The 26947-nt window shown below is 43.6% G+C and overlaps 1 protein-coding gene across 4 annotated transcripts in view; it reads left to right on the forward strand.

The window, feature by feature from the left end:
- Window positions 1-26947, forward strand: part of RIPOR2 (RHO family interacting cell polarization regulator 2) — a 159638-nt gene that overhangs the window by 53685 nt on the left and 79006 nt on the right. For all 4 annotated transcript variants that reach the window (XM_083187816.1, XM_083187819.1, XM_083187818.1 and 1 more), the window contains exons 2-9: window positions 142-268; window positions 4860-5015; window positions 5950-6028; window positions 6265-6288; window positions 11248-11301; window positions 19300-19449; window positions 23140-23203; window positions 25521-25564. In XM_083187816.1, the coding sequence (XP_083043942.1) occupies window positions 142-268; window positions 4860-5015; window positions 5950-6028; window positions 6265-6288; window positions 11248-11301; window positions 19300-19449; window positions 23140-23203; window positions 25521-25564 (698 nt within the window). The remainder of the gene's footprint in view (window positions 1-141; window positions 269-4859; window positions 5016-5949; window positions 6029-6264; window positions 6289-11247; window positions 11302-19299; window positions 19450-23139; window positions 23204-25520; window positions 25565-26947) is intronic.

Genomic DNA, 26947 nt, shown 5'->3' on the forward strand with positions numbered 1-26947 from the left:
AGCAGAAACCATCACTGCAAATCTAAATCCGTGCCGTCCAGGCTTCCCTTATCAGCTGTGATAACACTGAAAGCCTTTCTATATATTATTGTTACACAAAGAGGGCTTGCATTAAAACCTCTTCTGATTTTTGTCTTTCAGAGTTATCGTTCAGAAGCCCTGATATCATGTCTGTGAGCTCTCAGACATTTCCTCCGGGAGGGCCTAATGGGATTCTTAGAAGTCAGTCTTTTGCCGGCTTCAGTGGCACTCCGGAGAGACGGTCTCGGTAAGTCGGTCATACTTTCATTTATATAAAAAATGCACATGCTATTAAGTGCTTTCAACTCCTTTTGTTTCAGGTTTATCTATTATATGTGTAGTAATTATCACTAAACAATGTTTTTCATTTCCATTCACACTCTATATATATTAATGTAAATTACTGTGTTTTTTGCAGCTACATAATTTTAACGTTAGGAGGGGGGCTAAAGTTAACTTAATCAGGTACTTATATGTTAGTTGGGCGCCCACTAAGCTATTTGCTTAGTTTTCCGCCTCCCCTCGCCACGCTTCGGGCTCGCCACACTATATAAAATCAACTCCATGCTGACATGGATAGTGGGGGGTATGAGCGTACTAACTATAGTGGGCGCCCAACTAACATATAAGTACCCGTAATCATTTGCTTATAAAAATATCACACCCACATGTCCACGGCGACGTATAATTCTAATATATCTCTATATATGCATGTATACACAGTAACTTAATCCTTTATCTGGGAATGAGGTGGGATAGAGTTCTGACAGAGGATTCTGTGGTGGAGGCAGGAACAGGCTATCATGTGTTACCTAGCATCTAAAGACCTGACATTTAGGAGATGCTCTGACCCAGTTGCCCAGCCATCACAATATCACAATTTAGACCTTGTCACAGTAGCTAAGATTCTTGCTCTTGTCCATATTCCTGCTCCAACATGTCAATTTTAAGAACTGCTGCCAAATTCTATATGTGAAGTCCACAAAGGGCGGGACATTCTGGCAGCTTGTAAAAAAAAGACAGCAAACCATGTAGTTCAATCAACGTTTCAGAACTGTATTTGTAAGTTCTTTTGTCAGTGCTGCACTTTATGGTCTCTGCATTGTTTTATAACATTTTGGAGATATATCTATATGTGTATAACAAATCTGGGATTATGCTTCGGGGTTGACGTGACCAGAAGCATAATCCATGTAAAGACGACCCTTCGAGGCGCGACAAGTCAAGGGATCGGGAGTATAATCACTGGTCCTCCAACTGGATATGGTGATAATGACGGTCATTCATACACTGCGATAGCAGACCATTTTTAATGGATACATACAGATAGTGCTCAATTAGTTCAGTAACATTACCCAGGTGCATGAGGGAGGGGTTAAATACTGGGTAAGTAAAACAAGACATTTTTTCCCTCAGCACACTGAGTAATGTTAGTAACCAATCTAGAACACTACATGATAATAGAATTCAGAGATATTGGTTACATATACCTGCGCAGGTGTATGCTATGCCCCCAAGCCGCGTCAAGGCTTCTCTGTATATTGGGGGTCCCTAGCGCTATAGCTAGGTGCAGGGTGCGGCACCCCAAAAACCATCATAAGCTGGGAAGCCCAGTGCGGCATGCCAGTGATATACTAAGTGTTAATAATTAGTGATAGGAAGCCGAAGCTATATATAAAGAGAGAGATAAATGAAATGTAATTAAAATAGGATAGAGATAGTGTTAGTGAGGGAAAAGTGTTAATAGAATGTAAGGGAATGCCGTACTAAAGCCACCCAGCCCATCCAGTCCAGGAGCACCGCACCCCACACCGCCGTTACCCTAAATTGGGTCTACGATTAACCAGCAAGGAGCCACATGATAATGGCTCCTTACTTGATATATCCAAACTAAGAGCTACCTACCTTGGAGCAACCCCAGACTACTCCATGTGGCATATCAGGACCCACATCTCCTCCTAATATGGGCTCCCTTCTGCCTCTAACAACATACAAAACATACAACATACAAAAAAAAAAGATGTCTTGTTTTACTTACCCATTTTTAATGGATCACATTTCTTTGCATATGCCCCATAGTATATGTTAGGATGACATCCGTTTCTACTCTGCTGGCTGGTGTGAAAATATTGCACAGAAACACATAAGGCATATTCTGCTGGCAAGCATGCATACTGTATGTCCTGCAGCCAAATGGATACTTGCCATACAGGCTGCCCTGGTGAACTTCCTTACTGGACAGTACAAGGCTTTATAGCCCTATGTGACCCAATGCTTAGACATATGACTGCATATGGTCATTTTAATTTCCCTTGTGCTTCTTTCACAAAGTACTTACTATTTGTTATTCTGCTCCGAGGTACCACAATAACACATAAGTCCTTGTATGTGCACAGATCATAAGGTCTGCCCCATAACCTTCCCACTGTTATTTTATATAAACAGATATGTCCGGGTGATTGCTTACACCATATTTCTGAACAGATTGCTGGAAATATATCACATGCACAGGAGATGGCAAAGACTGCACTGTGCTGCAGTCTTTGATATCTTCTATGAATGTACCAAACGCAATGTTGGTGCCCACCCTGTCATTTCAGCCATTTGTTTTAACTGTGAATTAGGGGCAAGTAAGTTGTTTTATTTTTGGGAGCTTCCGTGTTTATGGAAGTACAGTGTAGGCTTTAACTAGAAATGTCTAAAGTAAGATTTATTGCTATTTAAATCCTACCTCTTCTCCGCTGCCACAGTAACCTGAGTTATTATGGGTTCTAATAGAAGAAGGGAGAAAAGTACTCTATTTTGGTTGGGGCATGCTTTGACAAAGAACTCGGTGAGTAAGAAAAAAAATGTTATTTTAAGACATAATTTTTAATTATTCATGCATAAACATTTTTGGACAAACAGACAAACTCCATTTAAAAATGAAAAAGGTTAATGCATCGAATAAAAGTCATTAGGAGTGGTCATCAAAGACCCTATTGGGTATAATGCTTTAGAAGACCCTGAATAGCCGGTCAATTAGTAAGTATAAATATGATAACGATGCTTTATGTGCATATAATGCCAACCATGGCCACAATGTTTGGCCTGGTATGTTTGGGGTTCAGTGTTGGTTTCTCTGTTAGATGCTAGGATACTCTGGTTAAGTGTTAAGCTTGCGAAATATTAATTTTACTATGATCAATGTATAACCAGGAAGGGATAGCCCCATGTCCTGGTATGTTCCGGACGTACCAATTTAGTAATAAGTAAATAAATCAAGTTACCCTGAGTATAGCAAGTTTAGGTGTAATTGCATGGGCATATAGTTTGGAGAACAGCACTCCTGTGGTAACCAGGCAGATGCAGCAGTAACCAGTAAAAGGGTGTTGGTAAAGATAGAAATATGGGAAGTATTTTTCACATTAATTTAAAGGGCAGGTTGGAAACTCCACAGTTGTAAAATATGCAGCTGCTGGCTGTCGGGATCGTCCTGATCACCTGGAAAGTCAATGAGCGGGCTGTATTTGTAATCTGTATGGAAGGAGTAAAGTACACAATGGTGGAACATCTGCTGTCTCCTCCAGGGGGACTGGGTACCCTGATGACGCAAGGTCAGTGCAAGGTACACCTGTGTCCCTCAATGGGAGATGAGAGTGCCCCAGAAGGGTAGGGGATAGAGGTACAGATACAGAGACAACTTATGTCTAGCGGATCAGTATGCTACTGCTTCCCATTGCAGGGAGATTGATGAGAGGTGAGCACTACTCGCCACTTGTCAGTGTGAAATGTGATCAGAAATCAGAGCAGTAGATGTGTGAGCGCAACCTGTAGTAAAGGTGGGCGGCGCTGAATGCTGCCCTTCTGGGGTATAGACTGGAGTAGAAACAGGGAATATGTGGGCGCTGCCTGTGTTAAGGGCAGGTGATGCAATGCGCTGTCCTAGATGAAGCCGTTATCGCTGCTTACCAGGTGCCGTAGGTCAGGTCATGCAAGTTCTCTGTGGTTTGCCAGGATCAGCGTGTAGTCACATGTGCGGCTAGAGCTGGTCAAGCCTTAAAATAACATACATTTTTTTCTTACTCACTGTTCTTTGTCAAAGCGTGCCTCCAACCAAAAGAGAGCACTTTTTCTCCCTTCTTTTATTTGTACTACATTCAGGGGTGCATCTCCACACTGTGACTATCCTAATTTAGGATATTATTCTCTATATTGTGGATACAACATTTCTTCTATTTATCATCTTATAAATACTAATTGCAAAACTTTAGTGCAACTTGTGCTCAGGTTCTTCTCCCCTCCCCCCCTTTCCCTCTATGATAGTTATTATGGGTTCTACCCAGTGCAAAAAGAATCCTTGAAAAATAATCCAGTTCCAGTGACCTGAAAAACTGACCAGGGAATCTACCAGGGCTGGACCCAGGGAGAACCCATATAAGGCTGCAATGTAAACAGGTCATCTGACCCAGGATCTTTTAAAGGCCTGAGTAGAGCCAGCTCACAACGCTTACAGATGATGTAATCTCCAAGCGCGAGTAAAGGGAAGACCCGCCCTTAGCCCAGGTCCAGCCTTCCTTGTGAATGGGGTTTCAAGCTGCTTTGACCTGGTTTGAAATGGTGTTCAATTACCCAGATCAGTCTCTGGGTTTTTAGTGGAAAGTGGTTACCCACGACATACACTTCATATATGTGTCAGACTGATTGTGCTGAACTGTCTGACCCTTGTACTGTGTAGCACAATGACTTTAAGTTGTAATGACAACTACTCTTGGATAGAAAAGGGTTTGCAACAATGCATTGTGTGTGTTCTGATATATGATTTTTAACTGTAATTTTTTTTTTGTTACTTTATGTAGCTGTAATTCTTTTCTTGGGAACTCTTCTGTTCCCAAAAAGCCTCAAGCAAAACAAAAGAAAATGCACAGTCTTGGCCACAAAAATAGCAGCGCATCCAAAGAACCTCAACCAGAAAGAGTAGAAGAAATATACGGCGCCTTAAAAAATGGTCTTGAGTAAGTATTGCTAATTGTATAGATATTTGCATTGAAGCAATCCTGTTTAACCACAATTTTTTCTAATGGCAGCATTTCTGGGATGGCCTGTGGAATATGGTGCAACATCTAATAGAGGCTGCTTACAACTTCTGGGGCTTAATCAGATTTTCACAAGTGTTGTGTAGCTGACTGTCATTTTAAAGTTCATAGGGGTTTATTAACTAATCCTTGGAGAGTTATAAACTAAGAAAAACTAGATTTGGAGCACTGTCTGTACCAAAGAAAACCGGTTTTATTAAACCAACAATATTAATAACCATAGAGTACATTATTTTCCTCCTAGTGTACCAAAGCAGTCTGAGACTAAAAAAAAGGTTAAACCTAACGAGAGCAGTACTTTCTAGATGTTTTCGGACTACCATTCTTATTATGTACCAGCCATTCAGCTCCTAACTACAGATGGAGCCCACCTCATCTAGCGGGGGGGAGGGGGGGGGGGCTCGTGGTCAGATTGGCAACTGCCGGAAGGGGATGCGCAAGACGCTCGCACGTTCCCTTCTGACGGAGGTCACCATTGCCTCCCTGCTCGTCTCACTGAAGCGGAGACTGGCAGGGTTTCCGGCCCCTGCCGCTGGAAAACTCAATCAGATGGAGCACCTCTCCGCCGGCGATCGCCAGCGGGGCCATTCTGCTGATCCCCGGCACTGAACGAGAGGCGCTCCATCTGTACCATAGCGTAAACTGACATTTTAGGAACAGTTTGGCTTGTACTATGTCCAAAGTTTGGACTATTGAATAGAATTTGTTTGATCACAAGAGACCAAAAGGGTCTATATGGTGTAATATCATTAAATTAGAGCTTTACTTTTAGGATGTTTTGTCATTTTTGTTATTACCTGTTGTTTATTAAGCTTAGTCAATCATGTGCAATATTTTTCTTTTCTTCTGATAGTGAGTATCTTGAAGTCCATCAAAGTGAGCTAGAGAAGCTGACAGCGCAGCTGAAGGACATGAGGAGAAATTCAAGACTAGTAAGTTGTCCCTACTAGAATATATTCTGTAGTAAATGTGATCCTCCCCACGTGAGAGCGTATAGATACCAAGCACAGTCATATTGTCAGTAATCATTGAATTTTCTTAATTGTTCCTGCAGTAAATAGGTCAACCACACAGGGGTAATTTAAAGTTCATTAGTTTATCATATTAATTTTAGGTTTAATATATGTGCGTAGAGATTTATATATATTTTTCTGTTTTTTTTTCACAGGGAGTTCTATATGATCTGGATAAGGTTAGTATTTTATAATATAAAATAATAATGTTTATGATTTATATGGATCCCTCTCAGAAGGAAGTATGTATACAAGCCAACAGGATTCTATAGAGTAATGCCATCTAAAGATGGCGTTACCCACTTGGTCCGCAATACTTACTGCATTATCCAACTGTAAACACATACAGTATAATACTTTTCTATTCTCAGGAGAATTCTAATAAACAATAATATGATTATAAGAATGAAAGTGCACAGTCAGGGATAATATAGACCAGGGGCCAACAACATTTTCTCTTTGGGTACTAGAGTGTTTTTATTTAAAAAAAAAAAAAAAATCCTGGAGTGCCACCACTATTACAAAATATACAAAAGTAATACATGGGTTCTAAAAAGAGTATTCCTTTCCCCATTTGGAGCTAAATTGCTCAGAGTAATTGGGTCATTTGTTGCTTGGAGACCAAAGACCTGAATCAGAAATTTGTGCTGCTGTTTGCACTAACTGAAGTATGCTGGATGTGCAGGCCAATCTTACGGTTTGCTCTGAAAACATCTGAAATGTGAAGGAAAAAAGTGGAGCAAAACGGGGAGAAGTAATGCAGTGCATGAAATGGGAGGTATAACTGACCTTGTGAGTGCCACTTAGGACATCCTTGAATGCCACTTATTGGCACTAGTGCCAGGGGCTGCCTATGCCTCATATACACTGTTCAGTGCTACCTCTTTATAATAAAGCAAGTGTGAAAATGAAAAACGTGCAGTGTTTTTTTTTTTTTTTTTCATGAGACCACTCCAGAGTTGTAACTAGTACTTTGTGGGCCCCATAGAAAAATCTAGAAAATTAAGCCCCAGGAGGCAGAGCTATGACCCGGTAAATGACTGCCCCCCTACCGGAATTCTACAACTATTAGGCCCACCCCACTGTGCTCCTTCTGATAGTGATCACAGTGGGGTGGGCCTAAAAAAGCAATCTCCCTGCTCAGAAGTAGGTTGTGGCGCTTAGGGGCTGTTTGAGTCATGAGGCACATTCCAAGTTGTTGTGGGTACCGGGTTGGGGATATAAACGCCCTTCTCCCCTATCCCAGGCAAAATGGGGTTGGAGGGGTCTCTTACAGCCCCCACTGGAAATTGATGACTATTAAGCCCACCCCATTGTGCGCCCACCCCGCCAATTAATCACTCCATCCCCATGCTTCCAAGTACGTCGGGGCACGAGAGGCTGTTTGAGACATGGGGTATTTGCCAAGTTGTTTGGGGGCAGCAGGTGGTAGCTACCAATAAGGCACCTTTAGCTTGTTCCGACCGCAAACTGTGCCTACAGTATGATAGCCATCAAGTAGGTCTGGAAACACTGGGTCTAGAGACCTGGGGTCAACTGTTCTGGGTAGCCAAGACTGTCCCCTAAATGAGCATTATTGGGCCCCATGAGCTCTGGGGTGTCGGAACCAGACCTGGTCGCAGTTTAAATCTTTGCAGATTTTTTGCTCTGAATGGAGCTGGACATCCCCCTTGGAACCCTATAGCCCAAAGGTGCTCCAGTGTCTCCCCTATCCAACGATACTACTTGGGGGTCTCTAGACCCAAGGGTGAGTGAGGGCCCGCCAAACAAAAGCTGATGTTCTACCCCCCCTAGGAACTGGAGATACACGGGTCCAAATAGACCAAAAAGCACTCATAGGCTAACATGGGCGGACAATTGTTGGGTACCACACACTTGTGCCTGATAGCCAAGAGTCCCTCCACTGTACATTTCCATTCCTGAGTTTCTAGCCCCCAGGGAATCAGAGATATGCATCCAAATTCACACAATTTTCCCATAGTATAATTTTAACACATTAATTCCAACACCCACCGGGTTCCAACACCTGCCGGTTCCCTCCCCTGGGTCACAGCGGCTCTGGGTTCCCCAATTGCCTGTCCTTCAATCAAAACCTATCCTGGTCCTTTTGGTTCACTAGGTTCCGGAGCTATGGCCGAATAACCAAATTTAAATTTTCTGGGGTCTTAAGCTCTAGCAGTTTTGATTCTTTTATCACCATTGCTCTGGCACCGTGTTACCAAGCGACACCGGACCAAGTTCTGCCCATAGCCCAGAGTCTCTCCTTTCAGACATGGCTTGGGCTTTTCTGATTGGAGCAACATCCCAGAGCTCAATCTGATCTTGAAAGTCCTGTGTGAAGGCAACAGTTAGACCCCACTTGCCGGCTGAAGTCCAAATTTGGCCACATTCAAGTGGGCTCTCAGGCCAATCCAAAGGAGGTAATTACTTGCTTTTTTCAGGGTTAATAGATTGAAACCTCCCTTGCTTAATGTTACCAGGGTTCTAGCATCTCAGGGTCTAGAGTTCTTGAACTTCCATAGATTGGTACTTAATAAGTGTTATTTACTTCACCGATCACGGACTCCACACCTAGGGCCTGATTCAGAGGTGGATGCAAACAAATGTGGAACTGAGCACTTACTGTCAGACTGAATGCACCGCAATTGCATTGTGCAATTGTCAAGGTGCTGCTGCATACCCGCACACAATTAGGATGCCTCAGCAGAGTGTTTGACAGGAAGTGATCATTTGGAGGTGTTAGTGGGGAGTAGTAGTAAAATGGTTGGCATGCTATTATTATTTTCGGGGTGTGTATCTGATGTCCGTTGTGAGTCATAGCATACACAAACATGACAGCTGTGTTGCTACTTCCGTAGCCAGTCTACGTAGTAGTCCTAATCCAGCAGCCAATGTTCCCCATTCATGCATATAGGCTGTGTATGCATTGCTCCAGGTGGCAGCTCTCTCCTCTTTTTTGGGTGGCAACTTCCCTAGCTGATATCAGCAACTACCTTGTGAAGAAAACCACATTTGATAAATGGAAGTTCTGTGTTGCAATTCAGTATTAGGGTAACAGGTATAGTATTTACTGTATGTTTGTGATGCTCAATTTATTTGGCAAAGATTTGTCTTTTACTTGCGACACATGTTGAGAAAAGTTACGAAACAACTCCTTCCCTTCCTTTAAAATGCAACTTGTGTGAAAATGTTGCAACTACCTTGTAATTCTATTTGTCAAACTAAACCAGACCATTTTTTTTATGTGAATAAAGCACCTGATTCACAGATGTATGCAAACCCCAATTTTTTTTTAGAGTTGTGCTAGTATCAGCTGACCACGCATGCATCTATATTTCACTTCACACGTGCAATGCTGTAACGGTCTGGTCGCGGTGGTTGTATGGAGGAGTTAATCACAAAGCAAAAAGCAATTAACATTCACTTTAGGGGTGGTAAAGGGATGTGCTGGCAATAAAACCGGCGTATTGGGGCGTTTTGATCTTGTTAGCAGCTTCAATGGCTCCGCCAGCTACCTTTTTGACTACAGGGCTACTAAGTAGTTTCATAATTAATGTGTGACCAATGCTACCTATTAGTATGTGGCCATTGGGATTTGCAAAGCTGACTGTGCGTGACTTAGTATTGATTCGGACTGCTGCGGCATTTACTTATTATCGCACAGTCATAAATACAAGTTTGCAACTGGAAAGACATTCATTCACGTTTCTGAATTAGTTCCATATTGTGTTGTTTCTTTGCGTTTTGTTTTTTAATACAATATGTGGTACTTGTGTATTATCACGGCGCCCCCTGATTTCCATCGCAGGGCATTGTACAACCAAAAATCACGTCGCATCGCATGCGATATGATTGTATGCGATGCAACGCGATTGTACCCGACTTTTAATTGTACAGGCACCCAGATGCCTGATTCCTATGTTAAGTGCCCCCCCAGACCCGATTTTAGATTGTATACCCACCCTGATGGGTAATGACTATGTTAAATGCCCCCCCATTGTTAACGCCACCCCACTATCAACGCCAACCTGAAGCGTGGCCAGCGGTACGTCAGCGTGGAGTTGATTTTATATAGTGTGGCGAGCCCAAAGCATGGCGAGTGCACACGTAATACTTGTGAAGTAATGCGCATCCCCTCACAGGGCTCACTGCGCTCGCCACACTTCGGGCTCGGCGGCTCGCTGCTCTCGCCACACTATATAAAATCAACTCCACGCCGAAGAGGATAGTGGGGGTATGAAAAGGTCAGAGGACGCGTACCGCCGCCCCTCACGGGCTCGCTGCGCTTGCCACGCTTCGGGTTGGCATTATAATGGCATGCGATGCGACGTGATATTAAAATTGTACACTCAGCCTGGGGAAAGGCTCAAATCGGGTCCCATCGCATGCCATTGCATACCTTAATTAGTGGTATGCGATGGGCGCCGTGATAATACACAAGTACCCAATATGTAAAACTCAAACATGAACGCTTGCTTGAGATTTTTCTCTCATTTCTGTCATTTGAATGTAACTCATTCCATTGGTCTTACAATCTGTACCATAATAGAGTATGAGACCATTGTAATACTATATATTTCATCTTTAGACCTGTTTTTTATTCATTATACTTGCGTTAAATACGGTATAATTCATGCTAATCTGTATTGACCCTTATGAATTTCTTATCGGTGAATAATCACAAGTCTTTGCATACAACATGTACAATGAATGCACTTTGCATGGGTTCATTTGAAAGTTAGCTAGTTTCGTCTAGATGAAGGTGCTAAATAAATAGAAGTAAGGCTTTCGGTACTTATGTTAGTTGGGCGCCCACCAAGCTATTTGCTTAGTTTTTCCTGGGGCTCGCCACGCTTTGGGCTCGGTGGCTCGCCACACTATATGAAGTCAACTCCATGCCGACATGGATAGTGGGGGTATGAGCGAACTAACTATAGTGGGCGCCCAACTAACATATAAGTACCAGGCTTTCAAAGTAAAAAACTTCACAATTGTTCTTCCATGCCACACCTCTATCTGCCATAAGGTGGTTATAATACAATCAGACATTAGTGACTAGTAATGGTTTTAATTTTGAGTACTTTTTTAAAATATATTTCTTCTTTTCTTCTTTATTTCTTCTTTTTTTTTTTCCCCAGCAAATCAAAACAATTGAACGTTATATACGAAGACTGGAATTTCATATGAGTAAGGTAACAAAATTCAATAAAACTTGTCAAATACTTAATGGGCAGAAGACTGGATTGTTTATATATTGCTGTAAGAGCCAGTTAGAGGTTTCTATTTTTAAGATTTCTAAATGGCATGAGCGTGATCTGACCAAATAACAAACGGATCATTTTCTCTTTTTCCCACATATAAGATTGGTAGTACTGAACTGGTCTGGTGGTTCATCGCAAGGGCACAATGCTTCCTGTCTCTGGTGGAGGCACTCAGACTGGTTTGTCAAATCCAACTAATCACATGGGATTTATTGGCAGATCCTATAAGTGCCGGTCCACACAATAACTTAATCAGGTCTATGGTTAATTAACCAGGCAGAACATGTTACAGAGTAACAATTAATTCTGGTACATTAAGTACTACAGGTACACAGTACAGGCATATGTTAGATTGACAGATCGAGCCTGGAATGTATGTGCAGGTGGTGCACAGTTAACGGTGTGCGCACACCTGTATATATATATATATATATATATATATATATATATATATATATATATATATATATATATGTGTGTGTGTATACTTCCTCTATGGATGATGGAGCTGAAGATGTGTGATAGATGCTCACATGCATGCACAGTAGCGCACTTGGGTCAGAGGTTGTGACTGCCCCCATCAATAAGGAGTTCCAGCAGCATCAGTAGACGGCACAGGGCACTCTCCTCTAACATGATTGCCTTTTTATCAGAAAGCACTGTTTTAATATCACATACCTGGTGATTTGTGACTAATTGGTATAATATACTCTGAGATTTGGTACAGGCAACACATGAGATTACCATAAGCAGGGCTGCTTGTATTATGGGCTCCTCCTACTTGTAATTCTAGATCCACCTATCCTTGTGAAGTTCTATATCTGATCTCTAGATGTAATTATTAAAATTAAGTTTACAACAAAAATGTTAAATTTTGTGGTAAGCAAAGCGGGGTAACCAATACATTACAATAAGCAGTAATGTCAATTTTCCTACACATAATCAGTACCTATTACAATTGTGGTTGAAAACACATACAGTATAGTGTGTCAGAGACTAAGGCCCTGATTCAAAGGTGGTCACTTTGCTGGTGTCTCTGCAGGTGAATGAGATTTTTTTTTTTTTAGCACTACGTATGCATTGCTATTGATTACCGATGGTGGTCGCTGTGAGAATTTGGGTGCAGAGTGATTGACATTATGGGATGTAAAGGGGGAGTGGCTAGTAAAACACAGGCCTGTTACAAGCATATTGTTGACTCACCACAGACAGTTATTTCATCTGTGTCCGTAGTTACAATAACCCTTACGGTTTACTTCAGACGGACAACCTGTGCAGACGTCGGGTTGCTCAAATGTTCAATGGTGCAGCCGTTTGGCATCTGTGTGTGAATTCCGGCAGCCACCGCAGTAGCATATTTCAGCAGCACTGCATACAAATATGCTGTTACAAATGCAACTAAGCTCATCTCTGAATAAGAACTTTAGCGGTATATTTACTAAGCCTTGGATGGAGATGGTTCCAGTCAATTTTTTAGGAAGCGCTTCCCAGTGAGTGAGTTTTTCCTGGGGAGCGCTCCCTAAAAAAAAAACACTGCTGTGTCCTCGGGTCCAGGCAGTGCCGCTGAACTGTGTATCAGCCGCTGCCCGACCCTGCGCCCCGTCCCTTAATGCGGCAGCAAGGCTTGTCATAAGCCAGCACCGTAGGCTGTAATACAACAGCCAGGGAGCGGGGTGAGGTGGAGGCGCAGGAGAAGAGAGGGAGCCATGACATCAGCAGCGCTGCCCGGCGCTAATCACTGGCAATACTGAGAATTTTCCGGGCTTGCCAGTCTGAGCATTAAGGCATTAAGGCATAGCCCGGAAAATTCTCTGGATTATCAGCGAAAGGGTTAATTAACCATGTTACAGGGTGTGTTTATTTAGTCGATGTTGATAACCTAACATCTATGGTGTTAGGATACTTAAACTGCTGCATTGATAGCGTGACTGTTAAGAAGCAGGTGCGCTCTTTTCCAAACGACAAACCTTGGATAAATGGTGAGGTTCACTCCCTGCTGGCAGTGAGGGATAAGGCCTTTAAATCAGGTGATCTACCTGCTTTCAGGGCTGCCCGGCTAAATTTGAAAAAGGGGATCGTGAAAGCTAAAAAGTTGTACTCAACAAAATTAGAGCGTATGGTTTCACAGAGCAATGACGCTAAGTGTCTTTGGAGGGGGGTTCAGAATATTGTGGATTATAAGGCGAATAAAAAGCCTAGCGTGGATACGTCACTGGTAGAAGATCTGAATATTTTCTATGCCCGCTTTGACAATTTAACCTCACCTCCCCCTTCTATGAGTCAGTGGGACACAGGGGCCTACCTTGAGGTAGATGAGGAGTCAGTAAGGAAGTGTTTACTCCGCACTAAGGTTGGGAAGGCTGCTGGTGCAGATGGTATTCAAGGCAAGGTTTTGAAAAAGTGCGCTGCCCAGCTTGCAGGAATTTTTACATTTATTTTTAACTTGTCCCTTAGAGCTTGTTACGTGCCTAAATGTTTTAAATTTACGACCATTGTACCTGTCCCTAAGAAAGGAAAAACCGAAAGTCTTAATGACTTTCGACCAATTGCCTTGACGTCATTGATTATGAAAAGTTTTGAGAGATTGGTTCTTGCTCACGTTAAGGAGTGCATTCCCCCTGGTTTTGACTCCTTTCAGTTTGCTTATAAAGCAAAAAGATCTACGGATGACGCAATGCTCATGTTAGTTCATGAGCTTTCTGCCCACCTAGAATCTAAGGGTTCGTCTGCCCGGATTCTGTTTGTCGACTATAGTTCGGCGTTTAACACCGTACCGCCACTATTGTTAGTAAAAAAACTTTCTAGTATAGGTCTAAGTGGGTCCATCTGTGGTTGGATCCTGGATTTCTTGTCTGATAGGCCTCAGGCCGTCAAGATAGGTGACCAGGTTTCCACTACACTTGTAGTTAATACTGGAGTCCCTCAGGGGTGTGTTCTCAGCCCCTTTTGTACTCATTATTTACGTTTGATTGTTTCTCAAGTTCAGATTCCGTCCGTCTTATTAAATTTGCAGACGACATCGCCATTGTGGGTCTTATCACCAATGATGATGAGTCGGCTTATAGATCAGAAGTTTTGAAATTAGAGTCCTGGAGCAGTGGGAATTGCCTGATCCTTAACGTGAGCAAGACAAAAGAAATGATTTTAGATTTTAGGAGGCACAAAAAGACTACGTGTTGTCCGTTAGTTTTAAATGGCCAACCAGTGGAGACTGTTGATACCTTTAAGTTTCTGGGTATCAATATTGTTAATGACCTTTCATGGAATACCCATATTAACATAATTGTCAAGAAGGCCAACCAGCGCATGTATTTCCTGAGGAAACTGCGACTGGCTGGTCTGAGTGAGAAGACCCTGACTAATTTCTATTCCTGTGTAATTGAGAGTATCCTCACCTATGGGTTACTGGCCTGGTTTGGTCCCTGCTCGGCTGCGGATCGAAAGTCCCTTCAGAGGGTTGTGTTAACTGCGGGTAGGGCAGTGGGTGTTGTTCTGCCAAACCTACAGGACATCATTCTGAGTCGACTTTCTTCAAAGACAAAATGTATTCTGAGTGATTTTACCCACCCATATAATGACTTTTTTTCCCTATTACCATCTCATAGGCGTTATCGTTCAGTTTTGTGTAAGACAAAGAGATTTAGAGACAGTTTTTTTCCTATAGCTGTCCGGATCTTAAATAACTGTAAATCTTGGGTTTGAATAATGTAGGCATGTACGATTTGGTTGTCTGCTATCACTGTCTTTTTTTATGCTTTTGCTGTATATATGTGCCGTATGCTCTTTTATTTTCGTTTAATGTTCACTGCATGTGGCCATTTTATGACAAATAAAGATTCTGATTCTGATTCTGATTTAATTTGGTTGGTGTTTCGGTCCACTTTATCTCCATCCAAGGCTTAGTAAATAGACCCCTTAGTCACTACGACTTATCCTTTCTCCTAGAGATGCAGCACAATATAATATATAGTATAGTATAGTGTGCGACCACATGTGACACACGTGCTCTTTTCTTTATGCTTATCCTTTTGGCAGCTCTGTAACTCAAATGAGCTGCTATAAATAGACCAGAGGAGATTTTTCTATTAAATAGCAGGGTTTCCAGCTGTTCTGAGTCGGCATGCAGCACATATTTCTGCTTCTCTTTTGTGCCACCTGCTGCCCTGTATCCGGTTATGTTATGAAACTTCCTGTTGATCCTGTATGTCTCTGTACAGTGCAGACATTCTAGAAATGTTTTACCATTTGTTCAATTAAGAGCATGTGCAGTTCAGTGGTAATGACATATTAATGTTTGTTAGATCCCTTTTTTTTCCCCCCCATTTAATCCAAAGCAGAAGTACCTTGTCCTGTGTGGGCTTAAATAAAAGTCCACTTGTTTTGACCAAGCCCCATACATTGTGCACAGCAGTTATTTCTAGGGACGTTGGCAGGATTATGGATAGCTCACTTGGGATATGGGCAATAGATGTTACAATAGTTATTTGGGAATTTCAATAAAGCTGCAGGATATGTCTCATCCTGTCCACACTGCTATCTCCATTATATGCAGAATATAATGTGACTGTTGTATCATTTAATTTAGAGGTGAATGTTGGCCAGCTTTTTTCATTTACTTGTTTTTATATCTGAATGACAGCGCCATAGAGCCCATTACAATATGGATCATCAGACTACTCCGCCACTGCAGTCTGGGTGCGAATTGCTCTGTATGTTCTTGCATGAGGATTATGTACTGTAATCTGTCGTTACGGTGGCGCACAGCAACAATTAGTTTAGGCCAGGTTTAACGCAAAGAATGGATTGCTATGGTGTATGACACGGTACATGTTTATACTTTATTTTAGTTTGTAACCACGTGTCAAGTGATTAGTTACGTGTCAGTTACGAACCATTTTTTAATCTTTCAGCCCACACAGGGAAATCTTATTTTGTACGTGTTTAGCCAATTGATGGTCCAAATCAATATTATCAGCGAGGTTGATTTATCCAATGATGTGTCCAATCAAAATCCCTTGTGGCCTTCCCGGTGACAATGTTAGACAATATTAACCCTTTGAGTGCCAAGTTAATTTGTCAAAATTGGTGTGAAAAAGTGCCACGCAAACATTTGTATTCATAATAATGACCTGTAATGTAATACCTTTTATATAGGAAATATAACCTTTTTTTACTCAACATTTTTTATTTGAATTTATATAACAAATGTGAGCGACTCTGGCATTTTTAGTTGATGGTTTGCAATGCTTTCACAGAGATGTTGGCACTCAAAGGGTTAAACCAGTGTAGTTGCGAAGGACTACATTTTCCAGCCAAACTGTATTTCGTTGTTTTAAGTTTAGCTATGCATCTCACAGTCATTAGTTTGTCAGTGTCCATTAACCACAACCACACCGCATGACTTCTAGAAATATATAAGTATATAAGACAGAGGTCTGACACTCCCGTGGGACAGCTACTTAGCTGCAGCCGGTGCCCTCTCAGGGGTGATACATACGGAGACTGGAGGAGCGGCACTCGTGGCTTCAATGTTGATGAATCAATAAACACACCGTGACACGGTAATAGTGATCAACGTTTCAAATATCTTTGTATTCATGCTGAAGAAAAATACAAAGATATTTGAAACGTTGATCACTATTACCGTGTCACGGTGTGTTTATTGATTCATCAACATTGAAGCCACGAGTGCCGCTCCTCCAGCCACCGAAATATATAAGTATGTAGATATGTTCATTCTAGCACCCTGCATCTTCCACAACCCGAGTCATGCAGTTCGTCTTCGCTGTCTGGAGTGTTTCTTTCTGCTGTGGTGCTTCTAGCACAGTGTGGTCTGTATTTCAGCACTGATATGCATAGCAGACCTGTCCTAGAAGCACCACAACAGAGAGCGACACCCCAGGCAGGGAAGAGGAACTGCACAGGTTTTGATAGATGCAGGGTGTTTGAATCAACTTGCATTGGGTTGTCCACTGAAGGTCAACAAGCCTTAGGTTGACACAGGTCGACAGGGTTGGAAAGTCGACACAAGCATTAGGTTGACAATGGCAAGGTCAACAGTCAAAAGGTCCACATAGTTTTTTGCATTTTCTTGATCCAACATGTTCCGACAAGCAGTATTCCACTCCCTACCATCCACTAGTCTAGTGCGTGGAGGGAGAATAGAATAGTGTACTGAGCACAGCAAGGCACCGTGCCTGAAGAATGGGAAGCAAAGCGGTACACTATGACGGTGTCCATGTTCACTATGTGGACATTTGGGACAAAAAAAACATGAAAAACGCATGTCGACCTTTTGACTGTTGACCTTGCCATTGTTGACCTAATGCTTGTGTCGACCTTCCATCCCATCAACTTTAACCATGTTGACCTATTTCAGGTGTCGACCTAAGGCCAGTTGACTTTCAGTGGTCGACGCAATGACCATACCCCTTCAGTGAACACTATAAATATGTTGCAACACTGTAATACCCTTTAAGAGCAACAAAAATGTCATAACTTGGTAAAATATTACTTTTTTTTTATAACTCTATGAACCTAGCACCAAACAAAATGAATCAAAAATCTGTACTACAAGGACATTTTGGGGAAATTTACGAAGCAAAATATGATAAGAATTGGCGTATTCGGTCACATATTTGTATTTTTGTAATTTACGAATGTGAAAGAATGTTAGTATTTTGTATTTAACGACCGTAACAACCTATCGTATTCGTATTTTTACAAAAATACAAAATATGCCTTGAATTTTACACAGCCGAACACGTCCTACGACCTTTTCATACCCCTACTATCCACGTCGGCGCGGAGTTGATTTAATATAGTGTGGCGAGCTCAGCGAGCCACCGAGCCTGAAGCGTAGCGGAATACATGTAAAGTAATCCGCGTCCCTTCGCGGGGCTCGCTGCGCTTCGGGCTCGGTGGCTCGCTGCACTCGCCACACTATCTAATATCAACTTCACGCCAACATGGATAGTAGGGGTATGAAAAGGTCGGAGGACACGTTCCACCACCCCTCGCGGGGCTCGCTGCGCTCGCCACGCTTCAGGGTGGCCTGGATAGTGGGGGGGGGGTACCTAAAACTCATTGTATGTCATTATTGTATACCTAATGGCATTGTACACCCTATACAATATCAATAAAAGAGCACTGAATACATTACATAGAAAAATCGGATCGCATCGCACGGCCGTTACAATGGCCCATGCGATGCGATTTTCCTACGGTACCGTACGAAAGAAACTTGGGCGCCGTGATAATACACCAGTACCAAAAATACTCCCAAAAAATACGACTCCATACAACAGCGAAAAATACGAATCTCAAATACAGATGGGTCATTGTACATCCTTGCTGGCGGGTCGCCAGAACGTACGCGCTGGCGACCCGCCAGCAGCCTCGCCAGCGAGGAGACTGAGACGCGCGTGCGTCTCACGCGCACGCGCGTCTCAGTCTCCGTCGCTAGCGTGGCGGAAACCCTGTCCGTCTCCGCCTCAGGGAGACGGACGGGGTTAGGGGGGGGTTAGGGGGGATGCGGGCAGGCGGCGGGGACCCCGGGTTACCGCCGGCAAGCCGGCGGGGACCCGGGGAAACGTTTGGAAGCGCCGTCGGAAGGGGGCGACGCCAGCGCCATCCCCAGCAAAGATGGACCGTGACCCATCTGTATGACACCTTTGTAAATTATGCTCTGGAAGACATATGTGTAAATTAAATACTCCACCAAGTTGTATTCAGTCGCACACAAAATACTATTACGACTGAGACATTGTGTTAGTAACTTTTGCCCTTTTATATACAGTACATATGGTATTGTTATTATTTTGGAATGTTTGCAGTTATTAAAACCATATTATTGATTTACATTTTTAAAAGAAATGTGTGTAAATATGTATCAATAATTTTTTTTTAATTTTTTTGTTGTTGTTTAAGGTGGACGAGTTGTATGAGGCCTATTGCATCCAAAGGCGCCTACGGGAGGGGGCATGTAAAATGAAGCAGGCTTTTGCTGTATCACCCTCAAGTAAAGCAGCTCGGGGGAGTTTATGTGAAATAAACAAGAGTTTTAAAGAGTACACTGAGGTAGGGTTCACAGCAGTGGCGTAACTATAAAATTTGCTCCACCCTGCCAAAATAGTTTCTGTAGCAGCCAGGTGGGAGGACAAGGGTGGATTGGTGCCAAAGACGCCGGGCTGCGTGGGAATGTGCGGGGGTGAGGGCACAGATGCCGGGCGGAGTGCTGGAGCAGCCAGACATTGGCCCTTATTCTGATCGGTGCGGATATTCCCGAATTCTTACGGTGCGGTCCGCACGCCAGTCAGTGCGGCCATCGTCCGTAGAAACGCCCACGTGTCCTCCGCATTCGGACGGACTCACTCTTTAAGAACAGGGCGTGTTTACGGACGACATACAAACCATGCGTGTGCGGTGGACACACTCAGATTCTGCACGGTATTACAGAGTATGCACGGTGATACCGCATCCGAATGGATGGCAAGCGGGGCGTCCGCACGGAAGCGGTGTATTTACGCAAAACTACCCACTATTATGTCTATTCTGCAATACATCACATGACCCACTTATTCAATTACCTATCCTCATAAAAAAATGTTTATTTGGAATTGGAATCAATTACATGCCAATATATCCTTACAACCATGCCTAACACATGCATTGCACACATTAACCCTTACAGCAATTGAAGCAGCAATGGTTTCAATTAAAGCACTGACAAGCGTGCCATTAGTGAGTAATGAGTAAAGGAGTCGATTGTATTGGGTTCAGGTGTTAATGCTTGTAGTCATTAGGCGTTCCGTTCCCTACCGCAGGACCGAGTGGTTTCCGCAAAGCAATACTAGCCTTTTGGACACCGCACATTTCTATCGGTTTTGTTCGCGTGCATTCGGAGTGCTATCCGAATGCACGCCCACCAACATAAGTGTACTCCCCCGTGTCCGCCCATGTTTCCTCCCAGTTTTGCCCACTTTGAAACTACGCCCATGTGTCATTCCGCATGACGCCCATAATACGCCCATATTTCCCGAGTGATTGCGGTGCACAGTTTTGTACGGGATTTGCACGAACAGGTACGGAGTCAATGCGTGGCACATGCGCGTTGCGTTCTCCACGCATGCGCAGACGCCGTAAAGACGCTATCCGAAAGTATGCGGAAAAGTACGCATCAATCAGAATAAGGGCCATTGACGGGTGTGTAGGAGCGCAAGGGGGGATGGGGGCCACAAACGCTAGCTGCATGAGTTGGAGTGCGAGAGGGGGAGACACTTGTTGCTGTGGCAGACAGGCTTTATACATGAGAGCCTGTTTGTTCCTCTCTCACCTGTCTCACTCAGTCTTCTACTAGGAATGGGATCCTCCTCCCTCCACAGTGCACACTGATGCCGGGATCCCACCTTCTTCTTCTCTGCAGCCTGCATGCCCAGCCACAGGGCCGGTGCAAGGTTCGTCTGCGCCCTAGGCAAACTGGAAAACACACAGTAGCCCGCCCCCCCATTCATCAACACCTGCACGTCCCATGTGTATGTATAATATATGTATTTATATAAAGGCTGCTCTAGCCCGGCATCCCCTCACCTCTCATAAAAGTGCGGGGATTCGCTTCGGGTGCTGGCTGGCTGCCAGACGCCGCTGTTTGTGTCGGGTCTCTGGTGATCCTGGGCACTGTGGGCAGTCACACTGCTTCCGTCCCCGGCAGCCTACTGACTGTGGATCCGGGACACGCTGGTAGCAGAGGCGGCCGGAGGGAAGTTAGCAGTAACGGGAGGATGGAGGCCTGAAGCCGCGGGTGGATGGAGGCAGGTGGGAGGTCGGATGGACTCGAGGCAGGCGGGCGGGCGGATGGAGGCGAGCAGGCGGGCAGGTAAATGGATGCAGGGCATCGGACGGCTGGATGCAGGGTAGCGGATGGCTGGATGGAGGGTAGTGGACGGGCGAATGGAGGGCGGCGGGCTACTGTTTTTTCTGTGTGGCTACTGTGTTTTCCTCTATGCAGTGACAGCTGACCGCCCCTCAGGTTCCTGCGCCCTAGGCAGCTGCCTAAAGCTGCCTAGTGGAAGCACCGGCCCTGCCCAGCCAGTCACTGAGCTGCAGGCTGCTGTGTGAAACATGACTGGACAGCTGAGCCGTCGCTCAGCTGTTATTTTTTTTCTATCCAGCGCCGAAGGCTGTCAATCCCGGCAGCAGGGAACTGGGGGCGGAGCTGGCGCTTCATTGCCACTGCCTGTGAGCTAGCGACTCTGCGGTGCTCCCTGCAGACCCCGGCGGTGCTGGCTTCCCCAAGCCACCGTGGGGTTTGCGGCAGTATTGTTACGCCACTGTTTCACAGCATGTTTTGTATGATCTGTGTCTTTTTGGTAAAGTGTTCTCAAAGTAAAGCAGTAGCTTTTCTGGACCGCGGTGTTCACATGATTCCAGAGAGCTTGTGGTGACACGTTTTATTTTAATGATGGACAACCTTAATAGACTAAATGTTGTGTATTGCAACCAGCGATGGTCCACCTATTAATTACCTGTGACCCTATCATTACATTCAGTTGGTGCAATGGAGCAGGGTTGTTATAGCTGCAGCTCTCGTGATCGGTAATTATTACTGGTGCCCTATGGGACAAAGTTTTCACAGCTTGACCACTCTAGAGCCAGATTCACAGCTAGAGCCTCCTGGAGCCAGGTTGTCACAGCTAGAGCCTCCTGGAGCCAGATTGTCACAGCTAAAACCCTCTAGAGCCAGATTGTCACAGCTAGAGCCTCCTGGAGCTAGATTGTCACAGCTAGAGCCCTCTGGAGCCAGATTGTCACAGCTAGAGCCCTCTGGAGCCAGATTGTCACAGCTAGAGCCCTCTGGAGCCAGATTGTCACAGCTAGAGCCCTCTGGAGCCAGATTGTCACAGCTAGAGCCCTCTGGAGCCAGATTGTCACAGCTAGAGCCCTCTGGAGCCAGATTGTCACAGCTAGAGCCCTCTGGAGCCAGATTGTCACAGCTAGAGCCCTCTGGAGCCAGATTGTCACAGCTAGAACCCTCTGGAGCCAGATTGTCACAGCTAGAACTGTGTGGAGCCATGTTGTCACATCTAGAGACAGATATGTACTCTGAAGTCAGAATATCATGTGTAATATTCTAGAGCAGAGGTTCCCAAATGCGGTCCTCAAGGCACCCCAACGGTCCAGGTATTAAGTATATCCATGTTCGGCCACAGGTGACTTAATTAGTAACTCAGTCAGTCTGATTTAAACATCTGTGCTGAGCCATGGATATACCTAAAACCTGGACCGTTGGGGTGCCTTGAGGGCCGCGTTTGGGAACCTCTGCTCTAGAGCAAGGTTGTCATGGCTAGAGTCCTCTGTGGCATTGATGTCACAACTACACTCCTCTAGAGTTAGGTTGTTACATCTAGAACCCTCTGGAGCCAGGTTGTTACAGATTGAGTTTTTTACAGTGTAGTTGTTTGGAGTACACTGGAGCTGGATTGTTAAAGCTTTCTGGAGTGTAGTTGTAATGGTTGGAGCCCTCTGGAGCAGAGTTGTGAGAGCTTACTGAAGTTCAGTTCTAATGGTTTGAGCCTTCTGGAGCCATAACTAGTCTAGATCCAGCTACAGTAGTGTGACCAGGAAAGCGTATTTCCCAGAGGACTAGATTTCTCTAAAATGGTTTGCCTGTCTTAAAACATCATTTTAAAGCATCATTCATAGACGTATATATTGCTTGTTTCTTTTAATGCATTTTACATTTTTCACATTCTTTCTTAAATGATTTTGCAGAATATGTGCACAGTTGAATCTGAAATGGAAAACCTATTGGGAGAATTTTACATCAAAATGAAAGGTAATTTTATGCTTGAAGTACTTTCACGTTTAATCAGGGGCACCGTAATTGGCAGCTCTGATTGGCTGAATGTCAGACTTCTTACCCATCACACCACCTAGCTGACAGATCTATCCTGTCTATTTTATATAAAATATCTATCTATCTAGGGCAGTGAAAGGAGGAAGGAGGTGCTAAGAGGGAAGAATCATATGAAGTGGGAGGTGTGAGGGGCACAAGCGCTGGTCTCAGAGAAGGGGCGAGCCCACAGTAAATATCCACACACTGGCAGTTATAGCTGTATACAGTGTAAAAGAGGCTGGCAGAGAATGACTGTGGTGAGGTACTAGGTTGATCAGCCGTTATGAAGATTATCCCCAACCAAAGACTGCCTGTGGTAACCCTAGATGACCGCTGCACTGCGCAGCACAAACCAGTGCATTAATTGGCACCTCTCAAATATTTTTGTGGGAACCCCGCCTCCCTTTGTTCCAACACCTATGCTTCCGATACTGATATACTGTATATGGCTAAACAGTCGATGGCCTCAGCATACCTCAAATGAGGGCCGACTTGTCTCCCCCTGCCCTCCCCTTTTCTAAAACGGTCACCCTCCCTGCCTCCTTATGGTTGCAGAATGTCAGTTACACAATGGCCCTTGTCCTGGTTCACTCGCAATGGCAAATTCCTTCTCAAATAGGAAAAACCATGTGCACTGCAGGGGGGGGGGGGAGATGTAACCTGTGCAGAGAGAGTTAGATTTGGGCAAGTTATTTTGTTTCTGTGCAGGGTAAATACTGGCTGCATTATTTTTACACTGCAGTATAGATCTCACTTTGAAGTAAAACCCCACCCAAATCTAATTCTCTCTGCACATGTTACATCTGCCCCACCCGCAGTGCACATGGTTTTGTCCATTTTGAGAAGGAATTTGCTTTTGCAAGTGAACCAGAATAAGCACCTATGTCTTTAGCCACTTTGTGCCTGATGACGCAGGACCATAATGTTGCTCTTGCAAAAGAACAGATAAAAAAAACACTAGCTATTTGTGGCTGAATCAAAACACTTTCTGTGTCTGAATCAGGCCCCTAAGCCCAAATCCATGATCACCCCTTGCCAGCAATCTGTGAAATCAGGCCATCACATGCCATACTCTGGCACCATGAATACGGCAATTCGTTTAGATGATCCAGGCTATAGATTACTATAGCAGTGTTCTGGATGACAGATTTTCCAATCGCCACGATCTAGGACTTTCTATATTACCATCTCTTCTGCTGCTGTAAGTGTCTTCCCTGGCTGTTAGGTCATGAGATTGCAACACAGAAATCTTTGGTTAAGTCGGCAATATTGTGAAAGTACATACATTTGGTACTTAGCTTTCTTTTCATCTGGTGCAGTGGTTCCCAAACTGTGTGCCGTGGCTCCCTGGGGAGCCTCGGGACACATGCAGGGGTGCCCAGGCTTGGTGGTCCAGGAACAACTCAATTTATTAATGGTTAATTATTTATAAGCAAAACCAGTGCTGGTGGCTGCCAATCATAAAATGTGTACAAACAGAAGCAAATCATGCCCTTTACCACATAACTGACTAAGAATCGCAAATAAACCCAATCTAATTTCAAAAAATTGCCCTAGGGGTGCCGCGAAAAAATTCTTATACTCTAGGATGCCGTGATTCAAAAAAGATTGGGAACCCCAGATCTCTTGGATACAATTTTTCTGGTTGGAAGGAAAATCTGGTAATGTGGCAATTGATCATTTGCGCCCAAAAGCCTGAAAATGGGCAAAAATGCTTGTTCAGAAAAATGTCTAAATCCAATAGATTTTACTAATTTGTATGAACGTCTATATTTGACTGCTTTCCAGTATTTGGGAGCAAATAGTCAGTTGTTGTTTGCCCCTATACATTGCCAGATTTACATACCAACCAGAAAGATTGCACAGCTAATCCTAGTGTGCAGCCATTCAAACAACTGTCAATCAGTTCATTCATGTAACTGAAGTTGTTTTAGGTGTTGTGCATTTTGAGTATGTACCAATGCCACCACCTAGTGTTAACATGTGTTGTAAAACCTGCTGTGGAATAAAAGCAGGAAGAGAAATTACCCTGGAAACAGCTGCAAATAAGCATATATTAACATTGTATACAGTATGTATGTATGTGTGTATGTGTACTGTGCCATAACTAGACTTTCTGGTGCTCTGTTCCAGAGAGTTATATATAACCCCCCAGACTGCCATAGAGCTGGATGGACATTTGATAACTAAGGTTGTAAATTTGAATCTAAAACTTTGTTCTTCTTACATTAAGGTGGAATTTTTTTTTAAATTTTAGGTCTAGCTGGCTTTGCCCGTCTATGTCCAGGAGACCAGTATGAGGTTGGTAACTATTTGTCTTTTGTAGTAGTAGTAGTAAAAAAAAATCTTTATGTATACAGATGTGCTTCCACTCTTTAATGTGAATATGGTTTGAACGTCATTGTATTAATTTACCATAGTCTAGTTAAATAATTCTGTAACTTAATTGTAACGGTTTTTTAAATGATATTTAAAGAACAGTTTAAAAGGGTAATAAAGTAAATGATTCTAGTAATTTGTTTCCTATAGAGAACTTTATAGTTTATTTACATCAGCGACCTGTAAGCTCTCTCAAATTCCCCTTTTACACCGAGGCAAAAACCCGGGTTTTTGCCTCGTGGACGCAGGTCAGCGCTGCTGTAAAAGGGTTACTGAAAAACCCCACGGGTCCAATTCCTTGTGAATCCTACGTGGAACACGGGCAGTGTAAATGGGTATGCAGGGTCATTCAACACGGCTCCCATTTACACCAATGGAGGAGCCCAACCTCCTGACAGCAGCCTCTCTGCTGCTCTCTGCTGTACTGTTCAGACATGTGCAGAGGTAGGGAGGAGGTGAATGGATGCCTGGATGCAGCCATGAGGTTACCTTGGTGCTGGGCTTGCCCCCAGCGCAGTGATCACGGCGCTTGGAGATGATGTCATCTCCAAGCGCCACCCCCTGCATCCGTGTGCAGTGTAAACCTTGCCGGCCTGAGAATATCCAGGTCGGCACCGTGGTGTAAATGGGGAAAAGCCTGGATCCAACCCATATTGGAACGGTGTTCCAAATACCGGGTCCGGACCCGGGATTTTGGTCTAAAAGTGGTATAAGTAGGGAAATTATCCCAAAACTAGGTAAAAACAGTGTATAGCCAGTAATAAATGGCTTCTTGTATATCTGCCACAAATCTAAGCGGAAATGTGTCTATACTAGTATGATGGAAAACCAGGAATACAATTCATCCTTATACTGTAGCTAAGATTGTGTGTTTTACATTCAGTTTAATAATTTTTTAATTGACAAAGTTTTCAAATAATTACTGTAACTATATATTATATTCTATTCTGATATAAAAGTCAGTTGAAATATAAGTGGACATGTGTAAGTAACCATGCCTAACAAATATTTTAGTGAATGTTAATTATTTTTATAAAATTCCCATCGGTAGATGTGAGACCGCTTCATATCCCCACACATTACATTTATTTGATGATAATTTTTATGATTATTATTATTAAGCTCTAAATGTGGGGTCCTCAAACTTTTTAAACAGGGGGCCATTTCACTGTCCCTCAGACCGCTGGAGGGCCGGACTATAGTAAAAACAAAATCTATGAAGAAAATGGGTTATGGAAAAGCTGTATGTCCTGTTCATGGAGATGAAGCTCTTTAAATCTAAATTGGAACTCCTTTTGCAATTTT

Source organism: Crinia signifera, chromosome 5 (assembly GCF_055691185.1).
Source record: "Crinia signifera chromosome 5, ASM5569118v1, whole genome shotgun sequence".
Lineage (NCBI taxonomy): Eukaryota > Metazoa > Chordata > Amphibia > Anura > Myobatrachidae > Crinia > Crinia signifera.